This window comes from Nicotiana tomentosiformis, chromosome 2 (assembly GCF_000390325.3).
Source record: "Nicotiana tomentosiformis chromosome 2, ASM39032v3, whole genome shotgun sequence".
Classification (NCBI taxonomy): Eukaryota; Viridiplantae; Streptophyta; class Magnoliopsida; order Solanales; family Solanaceae; genus Nicotiana; species Nicotiana tomentosiformis.
The window spans coordinates 142503058-142525779 of NC_090813.1; the positions used below are offsets into that span (position 1 = coordinate 142503058).

Below are 22722 nucleotides of genomic sequence, written 5' to 3' on the forward strand. Positions count from 1 at the left end.
AGAAGAAGAAGAAGAAGAAGAAGAAGAAGAAGAAGCAGGAGGAGGAGGACCATGAAAGAAAAGAACCCCAAAAGGAGAAGAACCTGGTTCTCAAAGCTGACAACAGTGACTCAAGTGGTGATGATGCTTACATGGCCTACTTGACAAAGAGGTTTTAGAAATGGTTCGTAGAAATAGAGGAATTCCAAAGAGGAAAAACTCGAGCAAATCAAAGAGTTATGATTGCTGCTACAAATGTGGGAAGCCAGGATATTTCATCAAAGATTGTCCTCTCCACAAACAGGACCATTACAAACACAACACAGACAAGACAGGCAAGAGGAACCTGGTCCCTAACAGGAAGTATGTCGTTGATAATGTTGTGAAACAAGCCCTTTCTGTGTGGGGAGATTCCTCCGGTGAATCTGAGGGCGATGATGAATAAGGCGATACCTCCATGATGGCTGTTGAAAATAAAGCAACTGAATATGACTCCATATTTGCTCTGATGGAAAAATCTGATGAGGATGAAGATGATAATGATGATGAGGTAAATTTTCTAGACGTTCAAAAAGAATTGAAGTCTTATCCTTAAAAGAAACTAGTGTCTCTAGAAAATGTCTTGATTGATGCCTACTATAATCTTATTAATGATAAAAACACTTTAACTGAGGAAATAGGAGAAGTAGAGAATGAGAAAGATGAGTTGCTAGTTGTAGTTGTTGATTTGAGAGAAACCATAGAGGAATTTAAGAAAGAAAAGGATGCTCTAGCTAAGAAAATTGAAGAGGTAGAAAACGAGAGAGATGATTTGGTGGTGGTAGTTGTGGATCTAAAGGAAACAATAGAGGAGTTAAAAGGTGAAAACAATTCAGTGAAAGCCCAAATAGAAAATTTCTTGAACCTCTCAAAGGGAAAGGAAGTGGCAATTGAGGCACACATTAGGCTTGAAGATGAACTCCAAAAAACTAAATTGAGTCTTTGTGCTGAACTTGAGAGAAATAGACAACTTCAGGAAGATCTAAACAAGGTTAAAATTGACCTAGCCAAATCTCTGAAGTGGACCTGGTCCTCTAATAGATTCACTTCCATGTATAGGAATAGTTGGGGAGGGGGGGGGGGGTAAGGCAGGTCATCGGGTTCCAAAAGAAAAAGGCTCCCTACAACCCACATAGCAAGTATGTTACTGTACCTGATAACTGGCTTTGTACTCATTGTGGTGAAACTGATCATTTTAAAAGCTCCTTTAAAGCAATGTTTCCCAACAAAAAAATAAAGTTTTTGTTGAAAAAGTATCTACTTCTAGGGAAACTGGTTCTCCCAAAAAGAAACTTGTGATGCCTACTTGGACAAAAAGAAGTTTAATTCTCCCATTTCCTCATTATACGGGACCCAAACTTGTTTGGGTTCCTAAATCTAACCTTTGATTTCCTTGTGTAGGAAGTAGTGAAAGGAAGCATCCAAAGATGGTACATGGGCAGTGGCTACTCTACACATGACTGGGAGTACTAAAGATTTTCTTTCATTCAAAGCCCTGCAAGGTGGGAGTGTGTCCTTTAGAAACGAAAAAAAGAGATACATTCTAGGAGTTAAAAAAAATTGGAAGACACTCACTCACTCAATTAAAAATGTGTATTATGTGAATGGCTTGAAATATAGCCTGTTGAGTTTCTCTCAAATCTGTGACAAGGGAAACAAAGTAGAATTCTTATCGAAGTCCTGCACAGTCACCAATCTTGTTACTGGTGAAGTGGTTCTAGTGGGGAAAGATACAAAACATCTATGTTCTAGGATTTGAGTCTCTAAACAGTGGAGACCTTACATGTTTGAGTATCGTTGATGATGATGCAGAACTGTGGCACGAAAGATTGGGGCATGCAAGCTTCATGCTGTTGAACAAGCTAGTCAAGAAGGACCTGGTTCGTGGACTGCCAAAGTTAAAATTTCAGGATCACAAAGTACGTGATGCATTTGTGAAAGGGAAGCAAGTCAAGTCCTCATTCAAGCCTAAATAGGAAGTAAGCACCTCAAGGCGACTGCATCTTCTCCATATGGATCTTTTTGGACCTATGAGGATGCCCAGTAGAGGAGGAAAGAAGTACATTTTCGTCATTGTTGACGACTACTCTAGATTTACATGGACCTTGTTTCTCAGAACCAAGGATGAAACATTTCAAGTCTTTGTTATCTTTGTAAAGCAGATTCAAGTGAAGATGAGCCACAATGTTATAGGTATAAGATCTGATCATGGTACCGAGTTTGACAATGCAAAGTTTGATGAATTCTGAGCTGAAAATGGTATAAATCATAATTTTTCAGCTCCTAGAACACCCCTAACAAAATGGTGTTGTGGAGAGAAAAAATAGGAATCTTGAAGATATGGCAAGGACAATGCTGATAGACAGTGGTGTACCAAAAAGCTTTTGGGCTGAGGCAGTAAACACTACTTATTATCTAATAAACAGGTGGATGATCAGGTCCCTCCTGAACAAGACACTGTATGAATTGTTGAATGGGAGAAAACCAAAGCTGACTCACCTAAGAACATTCGGTTGCAAATGTTTTGTCCTCAATAACGGTAAGAAAGATTTGGGAAAGTTTGATGCTAAGGGTGATGAAGGGATTTTCCTTGGATACTCGTCACATAGCAAAGCATACAAAGTCTATAACAAAAGAACTTAATGTGTAGTTGAAAGTATATATGTAATATTTGATGAATCTCACCACCTAAGTGGGAAGGATTCATATGATAAGAATGATCAAGATTGAGAGTATGCAATAGTTCCTGGAGAATCATTGACATGGCAAATGGGAAGGTAGATTTTGATGAGTCAAGTCAAGAAGGACGGTGAGGGAGATGCAGCAGAATCTCCAGTTGATTCACAGGAACCTGGTTCCTCAATCATAGCAACGGAAGCAGAAAATAGAGTTGTTGATGCTGTGTAAAGTACCCCTGATACTGAACAAAGAAGTGGTGATCACACTTCAAGGGAAGCAAATTATGGGTCTCATACAGCCGAACCTTGCCCTTCTCACCCTGGGATTCAGGTGTCCAACTAGAAGCAAAAAGCTCACATCCTCTCCAAAATGTAATCACTCCTCTTGATTCGGGAATTCAGACTAAATCAAGGACAACAAAGATGTTTGCCTTCTCAGCATTCCTATCCCAAATTGAGCCCAAAAATATCAAGGAAGTATTGAAAGATGCTGACTGGATTGCTTCTATACAAGACGAACTCCATCAATTTGAGAAGAACAGGGTGTGGCACCTGGTTCCTCGACCTTTAGACAGAACTATTATTGGAACTAGATGGGTGTTCAGAAATAAGTTTGATGAGCTTGGGAATACAGCAAGAAACAATGCCAGGTTGGTGGTTCAAGGTTATAATCAAGAAGAAGGTATTGACTATGATGAGACTTTTGCTCCAGTTGCACGAATGGAAGCCATCAGAATTCTCCTTACTTTTGCATCTCATATGGAATTCAAATTGTTCCAAATGAATGTCTAGAGTGCATTTCTAAATGGGTATTTAAAGGAGGAAGTCTTTGTGAAACAACCACCTGGGTTTGAATGTCATGAGCATCCTGAACATGTATTCAAGCTCGACAAGGCACTGTATGGTTTAAAGCAGGCACCTCGTTCATGGTATGAAAGGTTGTCCAGGTTGCTTTTGGAAAATGGGTTTACAATAGGAAAAATTGACAACACTCTCTTTTTGAAGAAAAGATAGAGGAGCCTGCTGATTGTACAAGTATATATTGATGACATCATCTTCAGTGCAAAAAATGATTCCTTGTGTGGGGATTTGCCAAGCTTATGGGAAACAAGTTTGAGATGAGCATGATGGAAGAACGTAACTTCTTTCTAGGTTTTCAAGTCAAGCAAACCCCTAAGGGAACAATGATAAGTCAACATAATTACATCAAGGAGCTTCTGAAGAGGTTTGAGATGGAAAGTTCAAAGACTATTGATACTCCTATAGCTACAGCCATTCATCTAGATATGGACGAACCTGGTTCCACTGTGAATGAAACCATGTATCGGGGTATCATTGGTTCACTTTTGTATCTCACAGCCAGCAGACCTGACATTGTGTTTAGTGTGGGATTATGTGCTAGATTCCAATCAAGTCCAAAAGAATCTCATCTGAACGTTGTTAATAGGATTCAGAGGTATCTCAAGGGAACACATGACACGGTTCTCTACTATCCCTCAGGAGACAATTTCGACCTAGTCGGGTATGTTGATGTTGATTATGATGGTTATTTGGTGGATAGAAAGAGCACATCTGGGATGGCACATTTTCTAGGACCATTCTTAATTTCATGGGGTACAAAGAAACAAAAATATGTGGCTTTATCTACTGCAGAAGCTGAATATGTGGCAGTTGCTTCCTGTTGTGCTCAACTGTTATAGATCAAGCAACAACTGGGAGACTTTCGTGTGTTTTCTAACTGTGTGCCATTACTGTGTGACAATAAAAGTGCTTTCAACATGGCAAAGAACCCAGTTTAGCATAAGAGGACAAAGCACATTGATGTGCGACATCACTTTCTCAGGGACAATGTTGAAAAAGGTCTCATCTGCATGAATTTTTGCAAAACAGAGGACCAGGTAGCAGACATATTTACCAAAGTATTGAGCAGAGAGCATTATAAAAAGAATCGACTGAAGCTAGGATTGATCAAGTTGAACTAGGAACCTTGTCCCTCAATGATTGCCTATGAAGGGATGAAAAGTTAAACTGCTAAAAAGTATGTTCTGGAAATTTCTAACTCAATTCTATATCGTTACAGGTAAACACGCATGGCAACTACAGAGCAAACAAGCAGCTAATGACATTGCATTTTGCTAAAGGAATGAGGCTGATATTTACAAAATCCAGTTAAAGAACCTGGTTCCCTCGACTCAGGTTAGTAGTTCCTTTTACACTCATACGCATTTTAAACAGCTATAAAAGTGCCACGTCATTAAAAATATGTTTGCCTTTTCTCTCATCCTTTTTAAAGCCCAAATGACACACCTGTTAAAACCTGACCCGTCTACCCAGTCCATTACACCCATTTGTAATTGGTCCCTTATCTCCTATAAATAACCCCAAAATACATCTCTCACAACTATCTATATCAAAGCCATCAAACTTTTTCCTTCTCTCAAAAATCCTCTCTTTATCGTGTCTTTACTCCCAAAAATCACTATGTCTTCCCAGAATCCAGTGTATTCAAGTGCAACCAATGTCACTCCCACTGCGTCTTCGTCTCACGAAGCACTGCAATGAGAGCTAGAGTCTAAATTGTCACCCAGTGAAAAACCCCACTCAGACCAACAACCACTCATTGTTTCTTCTCCAACCCCATCAAGTTCTGGTTCTCATCTTAGTCGCTGGTGATGTGACCGCTAGTTCTCAGGGGGAAGGAGAAATAAATAGAATTGGAAGTGGGGAACTGGTGCCTCATGATAACTTGGTGTCAGCCAGTACTACTGGGGAGACAATAGAGGGACATGCTCCCTCTGCTCAAGAAAAGCACTCTGCTCCTACTTGGGTTGAAATCCCATGCTCTACAAAAGAGCCCCTGGACAGTACTGACCCTGCTCCTTCTCCTCACTTTGATGCAGTTCCATTAGACTTTATAATCCCTGAGATGAGACCTTTGTCTGAAGAAGAGAAGGATAGCAGTAAGGAGGACTATGATGATGTGACAGTGGCAAGTTTCATTGCTTCCAGAAGTGGTAGGGCAATTCCAAAAGAGTTCGTTCTTAAAAGGCCCACTACTAGGCAGCAAAAGAAAGAAGCTCTTGAGAGTGCTTTGAAGAGAAATAAGGAGAAAAAGAAAAGAAGAAGGTTGGTGAAGGGGGGAAAGTTAGTGAATAAAGAGGATGTGCCTCCGGCAAACATTGTGAATTTTGAAGATGAAGAGGTGAATGACGAACCTGCATCCTTGGCTTGTAAATCCTCTAAGAAATCTGTGCTTGCAAAGCCCAAGAGAGGATCGTCTATGAAAGACGTGGCTATTGATAAAGAAAAGAGTGTTGAGAAAGAGGAGTGTGGTGAGAAAAGTAAGTCTGGAAAGAAGGAGAAGAGTGTGAGGATGTCTCAGAAGAGGAAAGCAAGTGACAAAGAGGAACCTGGTTCCTCCAAGAAAGCAAAAGTGTAAGTGTCTAAAGCTGAGAGACGAGAAAACCTAAAGAAGCAAAGGGTGTTGTGGGGTAGAGCATTTGACACTGATATTCTTGAGATATCAGGCATGAAGAAACTTTTTGCAATCTGCGAGTTTCAGAAGTGGACTCATTTGTTTACTATTTAGGGTCCCAAAGTTTATGAAGAGGAGGTTCGCAGTTTCTACGCAGACTTGTTCACTATGGAAGATGACAATATGTGACTGAAGGTTAATGGAGTGGATTTTGTGATGGATGAAGCTGTATTGGGAAGTATCTTGGGTGTGCCCACAAAGGGGATCTCATCTGTTGAAGGGACATATTTCCCTGACTTTAGGAAGATTATTCTAAAAGCTCAGGCTGTTCAAAGAGGGGAACGGGTGCACAAGAAGTCTCTCCTTCTAGAGTATCAACTTATGTTTGAGATGGCAAACAAGCTCATGTTCCCACGTGCAGATAGGCATTCCATCACTTCAAAGGCGGACTTGTTCCTCATGGAAGCACTGGATGCATACACGGCCATCAACCTGCCTGGTATGATGATTGAGCATATCAAAAAGGTGGCAGACTTCAAGGAAAGGAACAATGGTTTGCCTTATGGGTTCTTGCTCACTGATAAGTGGGGATTTTGACTACTTATTATCACCTTTTTGCTTTTGTTTTAGTCCAAAAATATTGATTTATGTTCCCGAAACTAATAAAAGTGTGCAAATTACAGGAATGTTGGAAGTTTGATCTCCCATGATGAATTTCGACTTAAAAAGAAGTGTTCCAAATCACAAGGCAAGAAAGGTCCCAGAACTAAAGAAGTGCGATCTGCAGAAGGATTTCTGCGGCCGCAGAAGAAAGTGCGGACCACAGAATTCCTTTTGTGACCGCAGATCAAGTGAAAGAGCCCAGTAGGGATTTGGCCAATGTGCGGCCGCATAACAAGGTCTGCAGTGACAAATGATTCAAAGTTCAGAGAGTGTTCAAAAGACCAAGTCCTGAAGCCTTGCAGAAGTGTGGACCGCACAGGAATTGTGCAGGCGCAGAAGATGCTTCGCAGCCGCAATCCAGAATTGTGTGGCTGCAGAATCCAAGATCTTGCAACTGAAGAAATTTGTAGACCACACATGGAATTGTGAGGCCTCAAAACCTCCCGAGGGGCATTTTTGTCATCGAAATTTTGGGCCACTAGACGAGTTTCACATTTTTAGGTCAAGTTTCAAAGTTTGAGCTGCTGTAGCCGTTACATTTTGCCATTTTAGGAAGTTTGTGACTATTTTAGTGTTTAAACATTATATTTTATCATTTTAATCTTAGATTATGGGTTTAATTAGCATTGTTTCTTTATTTTCTTCAATTCTCACTATGAGTAGCTAGATTCTTGCTAGGGTTGTGACTCAGCCCTAGTGTGTAAACCTTATGGGTATTTAATTTAATGTTTGTTTATGATTGGGTGTTGATTATTTAGCTTAATTTATGCTTCAATTTTAGAATTAATGGTTGCAAACATTGATTCATGCCTTTTTGACTTAGTCTCTACTTGAGAAAGAGGGACCTAGTATAGGATAACTTGGCTAACAAGGAATTTGGCTAATTGAGGGTTTGATTATCCTAATTAAAGGGTTCAAACTAGAGATAGTGAGAACCCGACTTGAGCTCATATCAACTATTTTGTTTGATACCCATTTGGACTTGAGAAAACCAAATTGGGCAAAATCACTCTTTGACCGAGAGGTATTGAGGGGGTAACATAGAGTTGAGAGCTATAATATTCCCCAATCATCCTCCAAAAAGACAAAAAATCAACCCCGGGCACGCTTGATCAAAACCCGAGGTTCGGACAAAAATTCATTTGCCTTTTCACCCCCGAGCCCGGATATATAATTGGTTTTGGAATCTGACCTCAAATTGAGTTCTAAATCCCCAAATTTCCAAAATCCCTAGTTTCTACCCTAACCCATAATTCTACCATGAAAACTCTAGATTTTAGGTTGATAATTCATAAAATGTAATGTGTAATTGAAATAAAATAATTTAGAATCACTTACCAACACTTTGGGGAAGAAAACGACTCTTGAAAATCGCCTCTACCCATTTTGTTCTTGAAAAATATTGAAGAAATGGCTTAAACCCGTGTTTGATTCTGTTTTAAGTGTTGGGCGACAGTGTGCATCGCATTCGCGAGGCCACTGTCGCGTTCATGAAGAGCATTGGCTGCCAAGCCTTCGCGTTCGCGAGACAGTCTTTGTGTTCGCGTAGGCTACCGCCCCTGGTCTTCGCATTCGCGAGACATAGCTCGTTTCGCGATGAAGAAAAGGCTGACCCCCCCTCCCCCAATGCCTAACAATGCACGTTTGGCATAAGTGGAAGTCGAGGCTAACTTCCAAACCCAATCCTCAAGGTCAGGCACCGCTTAAGGCATCCAAGGAACAGCTACATATCGAAAAAAGCATCAGGCGAAATCGAACGAGGTTCGAGTAATAAAGTTTAAAAGATCACTTACGGTTAAAGTTCCACTCCTCAGGGAACGACATCTTCTCTTCCAGAATAATGTCACGGGTCCTCACCCGTACAACTCATCCAACCCCGATCCTTGTCTTCATCGATGCTCGTGATCAAGGCCTTCGTTGCGCGACGTTGGAGCCTGATTAGTCCTCGATATATTCGAGGCCAATATAACCGCATAAGGTGATTTAGAGTAAACTCTAGCCCCCGACCTTGTTAGAAAAGAAGCGCAATATGATTACTATGCGCCATAGAGAGGGGTGAATTTGGCCAAGAGTGACCTGATATCTTCTACAAAAATTGACGATCACTGAGTCGAGGGGACCCAATGTGAAGGGGTAAGTATAAACACTTAAGAACCCCTCAACATGAGCAGTGATGCTCTCTTTGGGAGAAGGAATTTGCAACACGACCTCGGGACCCCAGTTGCAGTCCCTCCTTACGGCCTCGAGGTGGCCCTCTGTTATCGAGCTTATTTATATCGACACATGCTCACATCGGCCCGGGATCAACGAAGGATTTTCGACTTTGAAATTGAATTTAGAGTACACGGGCCAGGAATATACTCGTAGGGAGGCGGCTCCGCCGGCACCTTGTCGCCGGACGACCGGGAAGAGAAGCAAGAAGTTTTCTCCTTATGCGGTACGGTGGTGGAGGTTTTTGCCATTTGTGAAAGTAAAGAGGAGCAAAGGAAGATAAAAAGATGGTGATTTCAACGCTGATGAAGATGGTTCTACAGGCGGCGAAAAGGAGACGAAAAGAGTGAGAAGATTTAGAGGTATGATTAGAGCAAAAAGTAAAGTTTGATTCAATGAAGGAGCGAGCTATTTATAGTCTAAACAGTGGCGGTTCAATATCGGTAATGGTCGACCATCGTCTGACACAATAAATGCCTCGGTAAACTGAACCGACGGGACAGCTTTCACGTACGTCACGATCGGACTCGATGCAAACGTCAGTATATATCTAATCACACCGTTGGTAAATCATGTCGTTTCTCGTTATATCCTTCCCGAGAAATGAGGGGACTATCTGTATACGGCCAAAACCGATCAGTCCGTCGTACGAACTGGTTGAGATGGTAATACTTTGATCGAAGAGTGTCTTCGTAATATCAGATTGAGGCCCGAAGTCAGGTCATCAAGCTTTGGGTTCTAGGACTGATCAATGTCAAGCTCGGTATCATTATCGAGCTCGAATCCAAGTCGAGCTACGAGGCGAAGTGAAGTTATCGAGCTTAAGATTCATAGGCCGACCGGCTTCGACCCCGAATCGATATCAGACTCCGAGTCAGAATCGAGCTTGAGTCAAGATAGAGAGCTCGAGACAATATCGAGCTCGAGTCAATATCGAGCTCATAGACAAGAGAATCCTGACAGGAATTAAGGAAAAGCTAAATCATCATGGGTTCCCCACTATGTATTTTTTATTATATCTAATGTAGGATCCCTCCACTATAAAAGGGATGATTGTTGTTTCTGTAAAGGGGACATTCACATTGTAACAAGAATCCTATTTTCTCATATTGAAAGACTAACCTTTTGAGCTCTTATTTTCCTCTTTTATACTGTGTTATTTTTCGTTCTTTATAGTCAAGATTGGATATTTCCATTTTCCTTTAACGATTTGTATCGAATTTATTCCACATATCCTTAGAACTACGTACAATTCAACTCTATCCGATTTTTGAGGTAAACAAGTGTATGTTATGTGATGGATAATAATGACTTGGTTAGTAATGTCTTTTCAATATAACAACGTATATTTAAAAAAATTTAAAAGAAAAAAACATCATGTTTAACATAGTGTTGGGCTTGGAGTAGGAAGAATGAAAGTAATTGTACCATTTATCTACTTACCATACAATGAAGTGGTTGCTTGTTTTGCGTATGTACCTGGAAACGGACTTACATAGTTCATTTTGGTTTTTTATTTTAGCAGTAATGAAACAGTTGCAGATACCAACAGAAAGCAGAAAAAGAATATGATCATATTTCCTAAACAAATAATATTTTGGGAACTTGAATATTTTTTATTCCCCACCTTCTCCCCACAAAACATGATCATATTTCCTAAACAAATAATATTTTTAATTTTTTGTAAAAATAAAGTCAAAATTTATAGCCAAACGGGATCTAAAAAAGTTATGGCTCTCTAGCCGGACAAGAAATTAAATTTTCAAGATTTGCAAGATAAACGACACTTTCAAGCGCAAAAGTACAAAAATATAAGATAAAACTTACGAAAAGCAATAATCTTCTTTAATTTCACTGTTACGACTCAAAATCCCATCTCAGGCGTCGTGATGACACTTAGTCTCTAAGACTAGGTAAGCCGATTATAATTTTATTTGAAGCTTTGTTTTTTCATAACATATAAATAATCAAAACCAACATCGGAAATAATCATAACAACCTCCCAAGACTGATAATACTGAGTCACGAACTCTAACTGAATTCATACAGTGATCTTAAGGATCGAATATATAATACTGTTTGAATAAGAGTTTACAATACAATAAAAATGGAAATTTGGACTTAGAACAAATATATAATACAATAAAAATGATCGAATATATCATTTTTGACTTGTGTTAAAAATATGAGGTAAATCGGACTTGATTTGATAGGTTTCGGCATCGAGTATAGAAATTAGAATTCGTTAGTCTTCATTAGGCTTGAATTGGGGGGTGATTCGTGTTTTTAGCGTTGTTTGATGTGATTTGAGGCGTCGAATAAATTCATATGATTTTTTTGGATTTACTGGTATATTTGGTTGAGGTCCCGGGGGCCTCGAGTGAGTTTCAGATGGTTAACATATCAAATTTGGACTTAGAACAAAGCTGGAAATTTGCTGCCTACTAATGCAATCGCACCTGCGAAAATTATCTCACAGGTACGAGCTCGCAGAAGCGAGCCTAGGTGCGCAGAAGCGACATTGGCTAGGCAAAGGCTGGGATCGCAGATGTGCGTGGCTGACCGCAGAAGCGGTTGCGCATCTGCGAAGGTATGACTACATAAGCAAAAAATGAAGGGGTGAGCTGCTTCGCAGAAGCAGAGAGATTCTTCGCATAAGAGAGTCCGCATGAGCGGAGGCAGTCGCGGAAGCATACGAAGGACCGCATAAGTGGTTGCGCATAAGTGGTTAAAAATTCCGCAGGTGCGGAACCTCTGGACAGTGTACAAAAGCAAAGAGTTATGCGATTTTGCCATTTTTGGACATTTCCAACATGGGTTGAGGCAATGTTTGAGCGAGAATTCATGGGACTAGATTACATGTTTTGGAGGTGAAATTCGAGGATTTGGGCCTAAGGATTTCAAAATAAGAATTTAAAATTTGGAGGTCAAGTTGATCTCGGAATTTGGTAAATTTGGTATGATTGGACTTGTGGTTGAATGTGCGTTAATATTTTGTAACTTTTGTCGGGTTCCGAGACGTGGGCATGACAATTCTTTTGAGTTGAATTTCGAATTTTTCTTGGAAAATTAGTATTTTCATATGGAATTAATTTCTATAATTTGTGTTGACTGTATCGAATTAATTTGACTAGATTCGAGGATTTCGGAGGCCGATTCGCGAGGTAAAGACATATTGGAATAAAGGACTTACACCGTTTGAGGTAAGTAACACTTCTAAACTTGATTCTGAGGGTATAAAACCCTTGAATTACGTGTTATATCAATTGTTTGGAGGTGACGCACATGCTAAGTGACGGGCGTATGGGCGTGCACCATAGAAATTGTGACTTAATTGATTTTGTGGAGTTGTATAATCAAATAATCATGTCATTATCCACATATCCCCCATGTGTTAGAGGAAATTGAGCTGAGATTCATGTAAAGATCATGTTTAGGCTATGTGCCAATATTTTTGGGACCCACAGAGGTCTTATTGCTATTGAATTACTTGTTTAAATTTATAATTTTGTACTCAGTCACATCTATCATTTGCACATCACATTTCAGTCTCCATTTTCATTCATTGATACATCATATCATCATGTCAGGTTGATTTTCATGTTATTGAGAGCCCGAGAGACTAGAGATTTTGAGTGATATTTATGGAATCGGGCTGCACGCCGCAATATTTTTTTATTTATTTATGCCTGGATCTGGCTATTATAGCGCTTGGACTGAAGGAGCCTCTCCGGAATCTGCACCCCCCACAGTGAGCACGATTGATTTTGTATTGGGGGATGGATCTTTCCTGGGCATGGATCTTGCGCGAAACATTTTATATTGAGAGATGGATCTTTCTTTGGGCATGGATCTTTATCGAAGCATTTATATTGAGGGATGGATCTTCCCTCGAATGGATCTTGTCCGAATCATTTATATTTGGGGATGGATCTTCCCCTGTCTGGATTGGCCTTATACAGTACTGGGTGACTGACTATTAGTTGATGTATATATATATGGGATGGATCTTCCCTGTGCTGGATTGGCCATATACTGTCACGACCCTAAACTCAAACCGGTCGTGATGGCGCCTATCGATGGTACAAGGCCAGCCGACTCTCACAATACAACAATAATTCATTCAAAGATATGCCAAAACACGTCTTGTATAGCAGAATTTCATAAAAAGAAACAAGGGTTGAATTCAACAATAGAAATGCGGAATAAAAAGCCCCAAACATCGGGGTGTCACTGAGTCATGAGCAACTACTAAAGAACAACTGGTCCAACAACAATAAGACTAATGTAGTCTGGGAAAAATCCAAATTACAACTAAGGGGGAGATAAAGAAGGATAAAATAGGGTTGCGATCGTCAGGAAGCTACCTTGCTAACTCCAATGATCAACTACAGGAATATTAGAAGCTGCTACCGTGACCAAAAATGCCTGGATCTGTACACAAGGTGCAGGGAGTAACATGAGTACACCAACTTAGTAAGTAACAGAAATAAATAAAGGCTCAGAAGAAGTGACGAGCTAAATGCAAGTACCGTTCCTATCAAAAAATTTAGTAAAGTGCGGCATGCTTTGTAACCAGAGTTTAAGTCAAATCAGCTTGTTTAAATTAAGTTCAAGTAAATCAATTAGAAATATCTTTCAACAGTTCTCAAACAAGGACTCAAAGCAACTATGAGCATGGATGATGAAATAATATACTGCCCCTCGAGCTAACATCACTTAGTCCTCCCAATCACTCCAACCTCACAATCACTCATGCCTCAATATCACTTATGCCTCACAATCGCTTGGCACTCGGCACTCGGCACTCACACTAAGTAGGTACTTGCACTCACTGGGGGTGTTCAGACTCCGGAGGGGCTCCTACAGCCCAAGCACTATAATCTGCACGGACAACTCACGTGCTATAATATCATATCAGAATCTGATCGAACAACTCACGTGTTGAGGTACAATACCTCACAAATAGGCCCTCTGCCTCACTCAGTCATAAACCTCTCCAGTCTCTTGGGCTCTCAGAAATCAAAGAAATCAGCCCAAACAACATTAACATGATGCATCAAATAGAATAACAGAGACTGAGCTATGATGTAAGAATGCATTAACATGACTGAGTATGGGATATCAACTAAAGCAGTGAGCGGACAACAAGAAACGACCTCTAAGGGTCCAAACAATACTGGCATAAAGCCTAGACATGGTATCTAGCATGATTTACAGTAAATCTTCTAAAGCACATAAAGAGCATATAGCTACAACAGGTTGTTCAACTTCACAATTGCTACGGGACGGACCAAGTCACAATCCCCAATGGTGCACGCCCACATGCCCGTCACCTAGCATGTGCGTCACCTCCAAATAGTCACATGACATAAAAATCTGAGGTTTCATACCCTCAGGACTAGATTTACAACCATTACTTATCTCAATCCGAGCAAATCTCTACTCCGCAATGCCCTTGCCTCTCGAATCGGCCTCCGAGCATCCCAAATCTAGACATAAGTAGTACAATACCATTAATATATGCTAAAGGAAACAATTCCACGAGAAAACTACTAAATTAGACTCAACCCGAAATCGACTCAAATCGGGCCCCAGGCCCACGTCTCGAAATTCGATAAAAGTCCACAAAACCCGAAAGCCCATTCACTCACGAGTCTAATCATACAAAATTCATCAAAATCCGACTTTATTTGGTCCTTCAAATCCTCAAATTACACTCTCCAAAGTCCCAGCCCTAACCCCTTATTTCACTTCAAAAATCCAACTAATTAGGCGAGAAATTAACTGGAAAATACCATAGATAATGGTAATATAGCTCAAGCAACTTACCTTTGTGAATATCCTTGAATCCCCTTCAAAAATCCCCTCAAAAGCTTCAAAGTCCAAGTTATAAATGGTGGAAATGAGCAAAAATTACGAAGTCCTCAATTTATACATTCTACCCAGCGAAGCCGCACTTGCGGTCCCTTCGCTGCATCTGCGAGACCGCATCTGCAGACCAAGCTCTGCTTCTGCGGATCTCACTTAAAACCCCTGGGACCGCTTCTGCTCTTCTACACAGCATCTGCGGTCATCGCAGGTGCGGAAATGCCAACGCACCTGCGGTCCAACAATGCACCTGCACCCCATAATCCTCTTTTACGACCATCGTAGGTGTGGGAACTACATCTCACCTGTGCCTTCTACCCAACTCCTCCAATATCGCATATGCGACCTCCCGCTCGTATCGTTAATCACCCGAAATCAACTTGAGGCCCTCGAGACCTCAACCAAACATACCAACATATCCCACAACATCATACGGACTTAGAAAAATCATCAAATCACTCAAAACAACATCAAAACACCAAATTACCCTCGGATTCAAGCCTAAGAACTTCTAAACTTCCCAAATTCCGCAAACGACGCCGAAACCTACCAAACCACTTCCGAATGACCTCAAATTTTACACACACATCACAAATGATACCATGAACCTACTCCAACTTCTGTAAATCCATTTCGACCCCGATATCAAATTTTCCAATGCTGACCGAAATTGCCAAATTTCCAACTTCTGCCAATTCAAGCCTAATTCCACTACGGACCTCCAAATCATATTCTGGACGCACTCCTAAGTCCACAATCACCTAACGGAGCTAACGGAACCATCAAAATTCAAATCCGATATCGTTTACACATAAGTCAACATCCGGTTAACTTTTTCAACTTAAGCTTCTACTTTATAGACTAAGTGTCTCAATTCACTCCGGACCCGAACTAACTAACCCGATATATCACAATATAGTTGAAGGACACAAGAAGAAACAGAAATGGGGAAACAAGGCTATAACTCTCGAAACGACCGGCCGGGTCGTTACATCCTCCCCCTCTTAAACAAACGTTCATCCTCGACTGGGTCTAGAAACATACCTTGAGTCTCAAATAGGTGTGGATATCTGCTCAACATCGCCCGCTCGGTCTCCAAGGTGGCCTCCTCCGCAGGCTGACCTCTAAACTGCACCTTCACCGAAGCTATGTCCTTTGACCTCAACTTCCAAACCTGCCGATCCAAAATGGCCACCGGCTCCACATCATAAGTCACATCACCCTCTAACTAAACCGTGCTGAAGTCCAAAACATGGGACGGATTGCCAACATACTTCCGGAGCATGAAAACATGAAACACTGGATGCACACTCGACAAGCTGGGTGGCAAGGCAAGCTTATAAGCCACCTCCCCTATCCTCTGAAGCACCTCAAAAGGCCCAATAAACCCGGGGCTCAACTTTTCCCTCTTCCCAAACCTCATAACACCCTTCATGGGTGATACCTTCACCAAAACCTTTTCCCCAACCATAAAAGACACATCACATACCTTCCTGTCCGCGAAGCTCTGCTTCCTAGACTGCGCCATGCGAAGCCGCTCCTGAATCAATTTCACCTTATCTAATACATCCTAGACCAAGTCTGTACCCAAGAGCCTAGCCTTACCCGGCTTAAACCATCCAACTGGAGATCTAAACCTCCTCCCATATAAAGCCTCGTACGGAGCCATCTGAATATTCGACTGGTAACTATTTTTAAATGCAAACTCCGCGAGCGGTAAGAAATGGTCCCATGAACCCCCAAAGTCAATGACACAAGTGCGTAACATGTCCTCCAATATTTGAATAGTGCGCTCGGACTATCCGTCCATATGAGGGTGAAAGGTTGTGCTCAACGCCACCTGAGTACCCTACTCTCGCTGCACGACCCTCTAAAACTACGATGTAAACTGAGTGCCCCTATCTGAAATGATAGAAACTGGGACACCATGCAGGCGAACAATCTCTCGGATGTAAATCTCCGCCAACCTCTCTGAAGAGTAAGTAGTACCAACTGGAATGAAGGGCGCGGACTTGGTCAACCGATCCACGACAACCCAAATAGCATCGAACTTCCTCGAAGTCCATGGGAGCCCAACTACGAAGTCCATGGTGATCTGCTCCCACTTCCACTCTAGGATCTCTAACCTCTAAAGCAAGCCATCCGATCTCTAATGTTCATACTTAACCTGCTGACAGTTGAGACATCGAGCTACAAACCCAACTATATCCTTCTTCATCAACCTCCACCAATAGTGCTATCTCAAATCCTGGTACATCTTTGTGGCACCCGCATAGATGGAATACCGCGAGCTGTGGGCCTCCTCAAGAATCAACTCTTGAAGCCCATCCACGTTAGGCACACATATCCGGCCCTGCATCCTCAACACGCCATCATCACCTCGCTGAACCTTGTCCTGAAGAACGAGTAGGTGGGGGTCATCATACTGGCGCTCCCTGACACGGTCATAAAGTAAAGACCTGGAGACCACACAAGCCAATACCCCACACGGCTCCAAAATATCTAATCTGACAAGCTAGACTGCTAAGGCCTGAACATCCAATGCCAAGGGTCTCTCTACCGCTGGAAGATATGCTAAACTCCCTAAACTCTCTGCACGGTGACTCAAAGCATCGGCTGACACATTGGCCTTCCCCATATGGTACAAAATAGTGATATCGTAGTCCTTAAGAAGCTCTAACCAGCTCCGCTGACGCAAGTTAAGATCCTTCTTCTTAAACAGATGCTGCAAACTCTGGTGATCAGTATAGATCTCACAATGAACCCCATACAAATAATGACACCAAATCTTCAAGGCGTGAACAATGGCTGCTAACTCAAGATCAAGGACATGATAGTTCTTCTCATGGGTCTTCAATTGGTGCGAGGCATAGGCAATCACCCTACCCTCCTGCATCAGAACACATCCAATGCCTATCCTTGAGGCATCACAATACACAGTATAAGAACTTGAAGCTGATGGCAGAACTAACACTGAAGCTGTGGTCAAAGCAGTCTTGAGCTTCTGAAAGCTCTCCTCAAACTCATCCGACCACCTGAATGGAGCACCCTTTTAGGTCAACTTGGTCAAGGGCGATGCAATAGATGAAAATCCCTCCACAAAACGACGGTATTAGCTCGCCAAACCAAGGAAGCTCCTAATCTCTGTGGATGAGGACGGTCTAGGCCAACTCTGCACTGCCTCTATCTTTTTCGGATCCACCTGAATACCCTCACTGGACACCACGTGCCCCAAGAATGCTACTGAACCGAGCCAAAACTCACACTTGGAGAAATCTGCATAAAGTTTCTCCTCCCTCAATCTTTGTAATACAATCCTCAAGTGCAGAGCATGCTCCTCCTAGCTACGAGAGTACACCAGGATGTCATCAATGAATACAATAAAGAATGAGTCCAAATAGGGCCGGAATACACTATTCATCAAATGCATGAACGCTATTGGGGCATTAGTTAGCCCAAAAGACATTACCAAGAACTCATAATGGCCATATCGGGTCCTGAAAGCTGTCTTAAGAATATCTGAATCCCGAATCTTCAGCTGGTGATACCCGGACCTCGAATCAATCTTGGAGAACACCCTTGCTCCCTGAAGTTGGTCAAATAAATCCTCAATACGAGGCAAAGGATACTTGTTCTTGACTATGACCTTGTTGAACTACCTGTAATCAATGCACATCCTCATGGAACCGTCCTTCTTCTTTACAAATAGAACTGCTGCACCCCAAGGTGACACACTAGGACGAATAAACCCCTTATCAAGGAGTTCCTGGAGCTGTTCCTTCAACTCCACCAGTGCTATACGATACGGTGGAATAGAAATGGGCTGAGTGCCCAGCTCCAAATCAATACCAAAGTCATTATCCCTGACAGGCGGCATGCCTGGTAGGTCTGCAGGAAACACATCCGGAAAATCCCGTACTCTGCACTAACATCCCTCACAAAAGCCAAATAAGATAGGCAACCCTTCTCAACCATACTATGAGCCTTCAAATATGAAATCACCCTACTAGGTACATAATCTATAGAACTGCTCCACTCGACCCTCGGAAATCCCGGCATCGCCTATGTCAAGGTCTTAGCATGATAATCTAGAACAGCATGACATGGAGATAACCAATCCATACCCAATATCACATCAAAGTCAACCATATTGAGCAGCAAAAGGTCCACTCGGGGCTCCAGACCCCCAATAGTCACCACACATGACCGATATACGCGGTCCACAATAATAGTATCACCCACAGGAGTAGATACATAAACAGATGAAACTAAAGACTCACGGGGCATATCCAGTAAATGGGCGAAATACGAGGAAACATATGAATACGTGGAACCAGGGTCAAATAATACAGAGGCATCTCTGTGACAAACTGAGACAATACCTGTAATCACAACATCTGAAGCAATAGCATATGGTCTGACAGGGAGGGCATAGAAACGGGCCTGGCCACCCCTGATCTACCTCCCCCTCTATGGCGACCCCTAGCTGACTGACCTCCACCCCGAGCTGACTGAACGGGTGGTGAAGTAACCGGTGCTGAAGTTGAAGGCTGACTCCTCTGCTGAGATAGACCTCTATGATGATGAGGACACTGCCTCCATATATGCCCAAACTCCCCACACTCAAAACAACTCCCTGGTGCTGGTGTCGGGGACTGAAGGAAGCCCCGAGCACTGGGATAACTTGTAGAAGAAGCTGGCATAGAGGAGCCCTGAACTGATGGAGTACGGGACGAACTCTAGGATGGAAGGGCACTGAGTGATGAGTGGCCCTGATGAGAATTGTGATAACTATGGCCCGATGATGCACCACGGTGAACTGTACGGGCTGGCTGAGCATGCCTGAATGGACGGCCTCTGCCGTGATGGAATTGACCCCCATAAGGAGCACCACTAAATCCTCCCTGTCCTCGAGGCCTCTTGGCCTCCCTCTCCATCCTCTCCTGATCGCGAACCATCTCAATCTACCGAGAAATGTCGACCAACTCATCAAAAGTAGCTCCAGACACCCTCTCTCTTGTCATAAGCAATCGTAGCTGAAAAGTGAGACCATCTATAAACCTCATGATCCTCTCCGTCTCTGTGGGAACCAACCAAATAGCATCACGGGCCAACTCCGAGAATCGCATCTCATACTGCATCACAGACATATCACCCTGACGAAGCTGCTCAAACTATCTGTGCAGCTCCTCTCTGCGGGACTGAGGCACGAACTTCTCCAAAAAGACCATAGAGAACTGCTGCCAAGTAATGGGTGCTGTGCCAACATGCCTACGCCTCTCGCAAATCTCCCACCATCTGAGTGCAGCCCTAGAGAACTGAAAGGTAGTGAATGAGACCCCATAAGTCTCCATAATACCAGCTGTATGGAGTATCCTCTGACACCTATCCAAGAAGTCCTGGGCATCCTCTCTCTCTGTGCCACTGAAAGGTAGAGACCAGAGTCTCCCAAACCTCTCCAATCTACGCTGATCATCCTCAAGCATAGCGGGAACCACATAATCCTGAGCAGCTGCAACCAGCTGGGCTGGTGGTGCCTCCGGTGTCTAGAATCCCTGTACCACCGTCTCTGGTGTGCGGGCAGTAGGAGTCTGAGCACCTCCCCCGGCCTGAGAAGTGGCTGCTGCGGCCAGAACAGAGACCGCCTGAGCAAGACTAGTACACGCGGTCAGAATCTGAGCTAAGGCCTCCTGAAGGCCTGGAATTACAATAGACATAGGTGGTGCCTGAGCTGGTGTATCAACAACTAGAATCTGGTCCTGATCTAGGGAAACTGGTGGATCTGCAGGCACTGCCCCAGCTGCTGTGTGGGCTGCACCTCTGCCCCTACCATGGCCTCGATCGCGGCCTCAGCCTCTCATGGCCCTGGCTGGTGGTACTGGTGGCTGGTCCTCCTGACCGGAAGTACGAGTCCTCACCATATATGAGAGAATGAAATAACAAGTGTTTAGTTACCAGAATCAATAGATCTGCATGACCAGAATTCAAGAATTTTTGAAGCCTCTCGAAAATAAGTACAGACGTCTCCGTACCGATCCACAAGACTCTACTAAACCTACTCATGACTTGTGATACCTATGTAACCTAGGCTCTGATACCAACTTGTCACGACCCTAAACCCAAACCGGCCATGATGGCGCCTATCAATGGTACTAGGCCAGCCGACTCTCACAATACTACAATAATTCATTCAAAGATATGCCAAAAGACGTCTTGTATAGCAGAATTTCATAAAAAGAAATAAGGGTTGAGCTCAACAATAGAAATACAGAATAAAAAGCCCGAAACATCGGGGTGTCACTGAGTCATGAGCAACTACTAAAAAACAACTGGTCCGACAATAATAAGACTAACATCGTGTGGGAAAAATCCAAAATACAACTAAGGGGGAGATAAAGAAGGAGAAAATAGGGTTGCGATCGCCAGGCAGATACCTTGCTAACTCTAATGATCAGCAATAGGAATATCAGCAGCCGCTACCGTGACAAAAAATGCCAGGATCTGCACACAAGGTGCAGGGAGTAACGTGAGGACACTAACTGAGTAAGTAACAGAAATAAATAAAGGCTGAGAAGTAGTGACGAGCTAAATGTAAGTACCGTTCATATCACAAAAATTTAGTAAAGTGCGACATGCTTTGTAACCAGAGTTTAAGTCAAATCATCTTGTTTAAATCAAGTTCAAGTAAGTCAATTAGAAATATCTTTCAATAGTTCTCAAACAATGACTCAGAGCAACTATGGGCATGGATGATGAAATCATAAACTGCCCCTCGGGCTAATATCACTCAGTCCTCCAAATCACTCCAACCTCACAATCACTCATGCCTCACCATCACTCATGCCTCATAATCGCTCAACACTCGGCACTCGTCACTCGCACTCAGTATGTACCTGCGCTCACTGGGGGTGTTCAGACTCTGAAGGGGCTCCTACAGCCCAAGCGCTATAATCTGCACGAACAATTCACGGGCAGCACGGACAACTCACGTGTTGCACGGACAACTCACGTGCTATAATATCATATCAGAATCTGCATGGACAACTCACGTGCTGAGGTACAATACCTCACAAACAGGCCCTCGGCCTCACTTATTCATAAACCTCTCCAGTCTCTCGGGCTCTCAGAAATCAATGAAATCAACACAAACAACATTAACAGGATGCATCAAATAGAATAATAGAGACTGAGCTATGATGTAAGAAAGTATGAACATGACTGAGTACGGGATATCAACTAAAGAAATGATGGGACAATAAGAAACGACCTCTAAGGGTCCAAACAATACTGGCATAAAGCCTAGATATGGTATCTAGCATGATTTACTGTAAATCTTCTAAAGCACATAAAGAGCATATAGCTACAACAGGTTGTTCAACTTCACAGTTGCTACGAGACGGACAACGTCACAATCCCCAATGGTGCACGCCTATACTCCTGTTACCTAGCATGTGCGTCACCTCTAAATTGTCACATGACACAAAATTCTGGGGTTTCATACCCTCAGGACTAGATTTACAGCCGTTACTTACCTCAATCTGAGCAAATCTCAACCCCACAATGCCCTTGCCTCTCGAATCGGCCTCTGAACGTCCCGAATCTAGCCACAAGCAGTACAATACTATTAATATATGCAAAAGGAAACAATTCCACAAGAAAACTACTAAATTAGACTCAAAACCCGAAATCGACTCAAATCTGGCCCACCGGGCCCACATCTCGAAATCCAACAAAAGTCACAAAACCAGAAAGCTCATTCACTCACGAGTCTAACCATATGAAATTCATCAAAATCCGACATCATTT

At 42.6% G+C, this 22722-nt stretch overlaps 1 protein-coding gene across 1 annotated transcript; it reads left to right on the forward strand.

The window, feature by feature from the left end:
* The first annotated feature begins 439 nt into the window (after positions 1 to 439).
* Positions 440 to 2267, forward strand: LOC138905758 (uncharacterized). Its single transcript, XM_070194279.1, has 4 exons — positions 440 to 529; positions 578 to 1009; positions 1740 to 1937; positions 2181 to 2267. The coding sequence occupies exons 1-4, from the start codon at positions 440 to 442 to the stop codon at positions 2265 to 2267; spliced, it is 807 nt and encodes a 268-aa protein (XP_070050380.1).
* The last annotated feature ends 20455 nt before the right edge of the window (positions 2268 to 22722 follow it).

What these genes read in the sequence shown, in the direction of transcription:
- LOC138905758 (XM_070194279.1), top strand. Translation starts at nt 440, where the DNA reads ATGGCTGTTGAAAATAAAGCAACTGAATATGACTCCATATTTGCTCTG. An exon ending in AAGATGATAATGATGATGAG is followed by an intron (nt 530 to 577) that starts GTAAATTTTCTA and finishes TATCCTTAAAAG; the next exon opens with AAACTAGTGTCTCTAGAAAA. An exon ending in TTCAGGAAGATCTAAACAAG is followed by an intron (nt 1,010 to 1,739) that starts GTTAAAATTGAC and finishes AAGTGGTTCTAG; the next exon opens with TGGGGAAAGATACAAAACAT.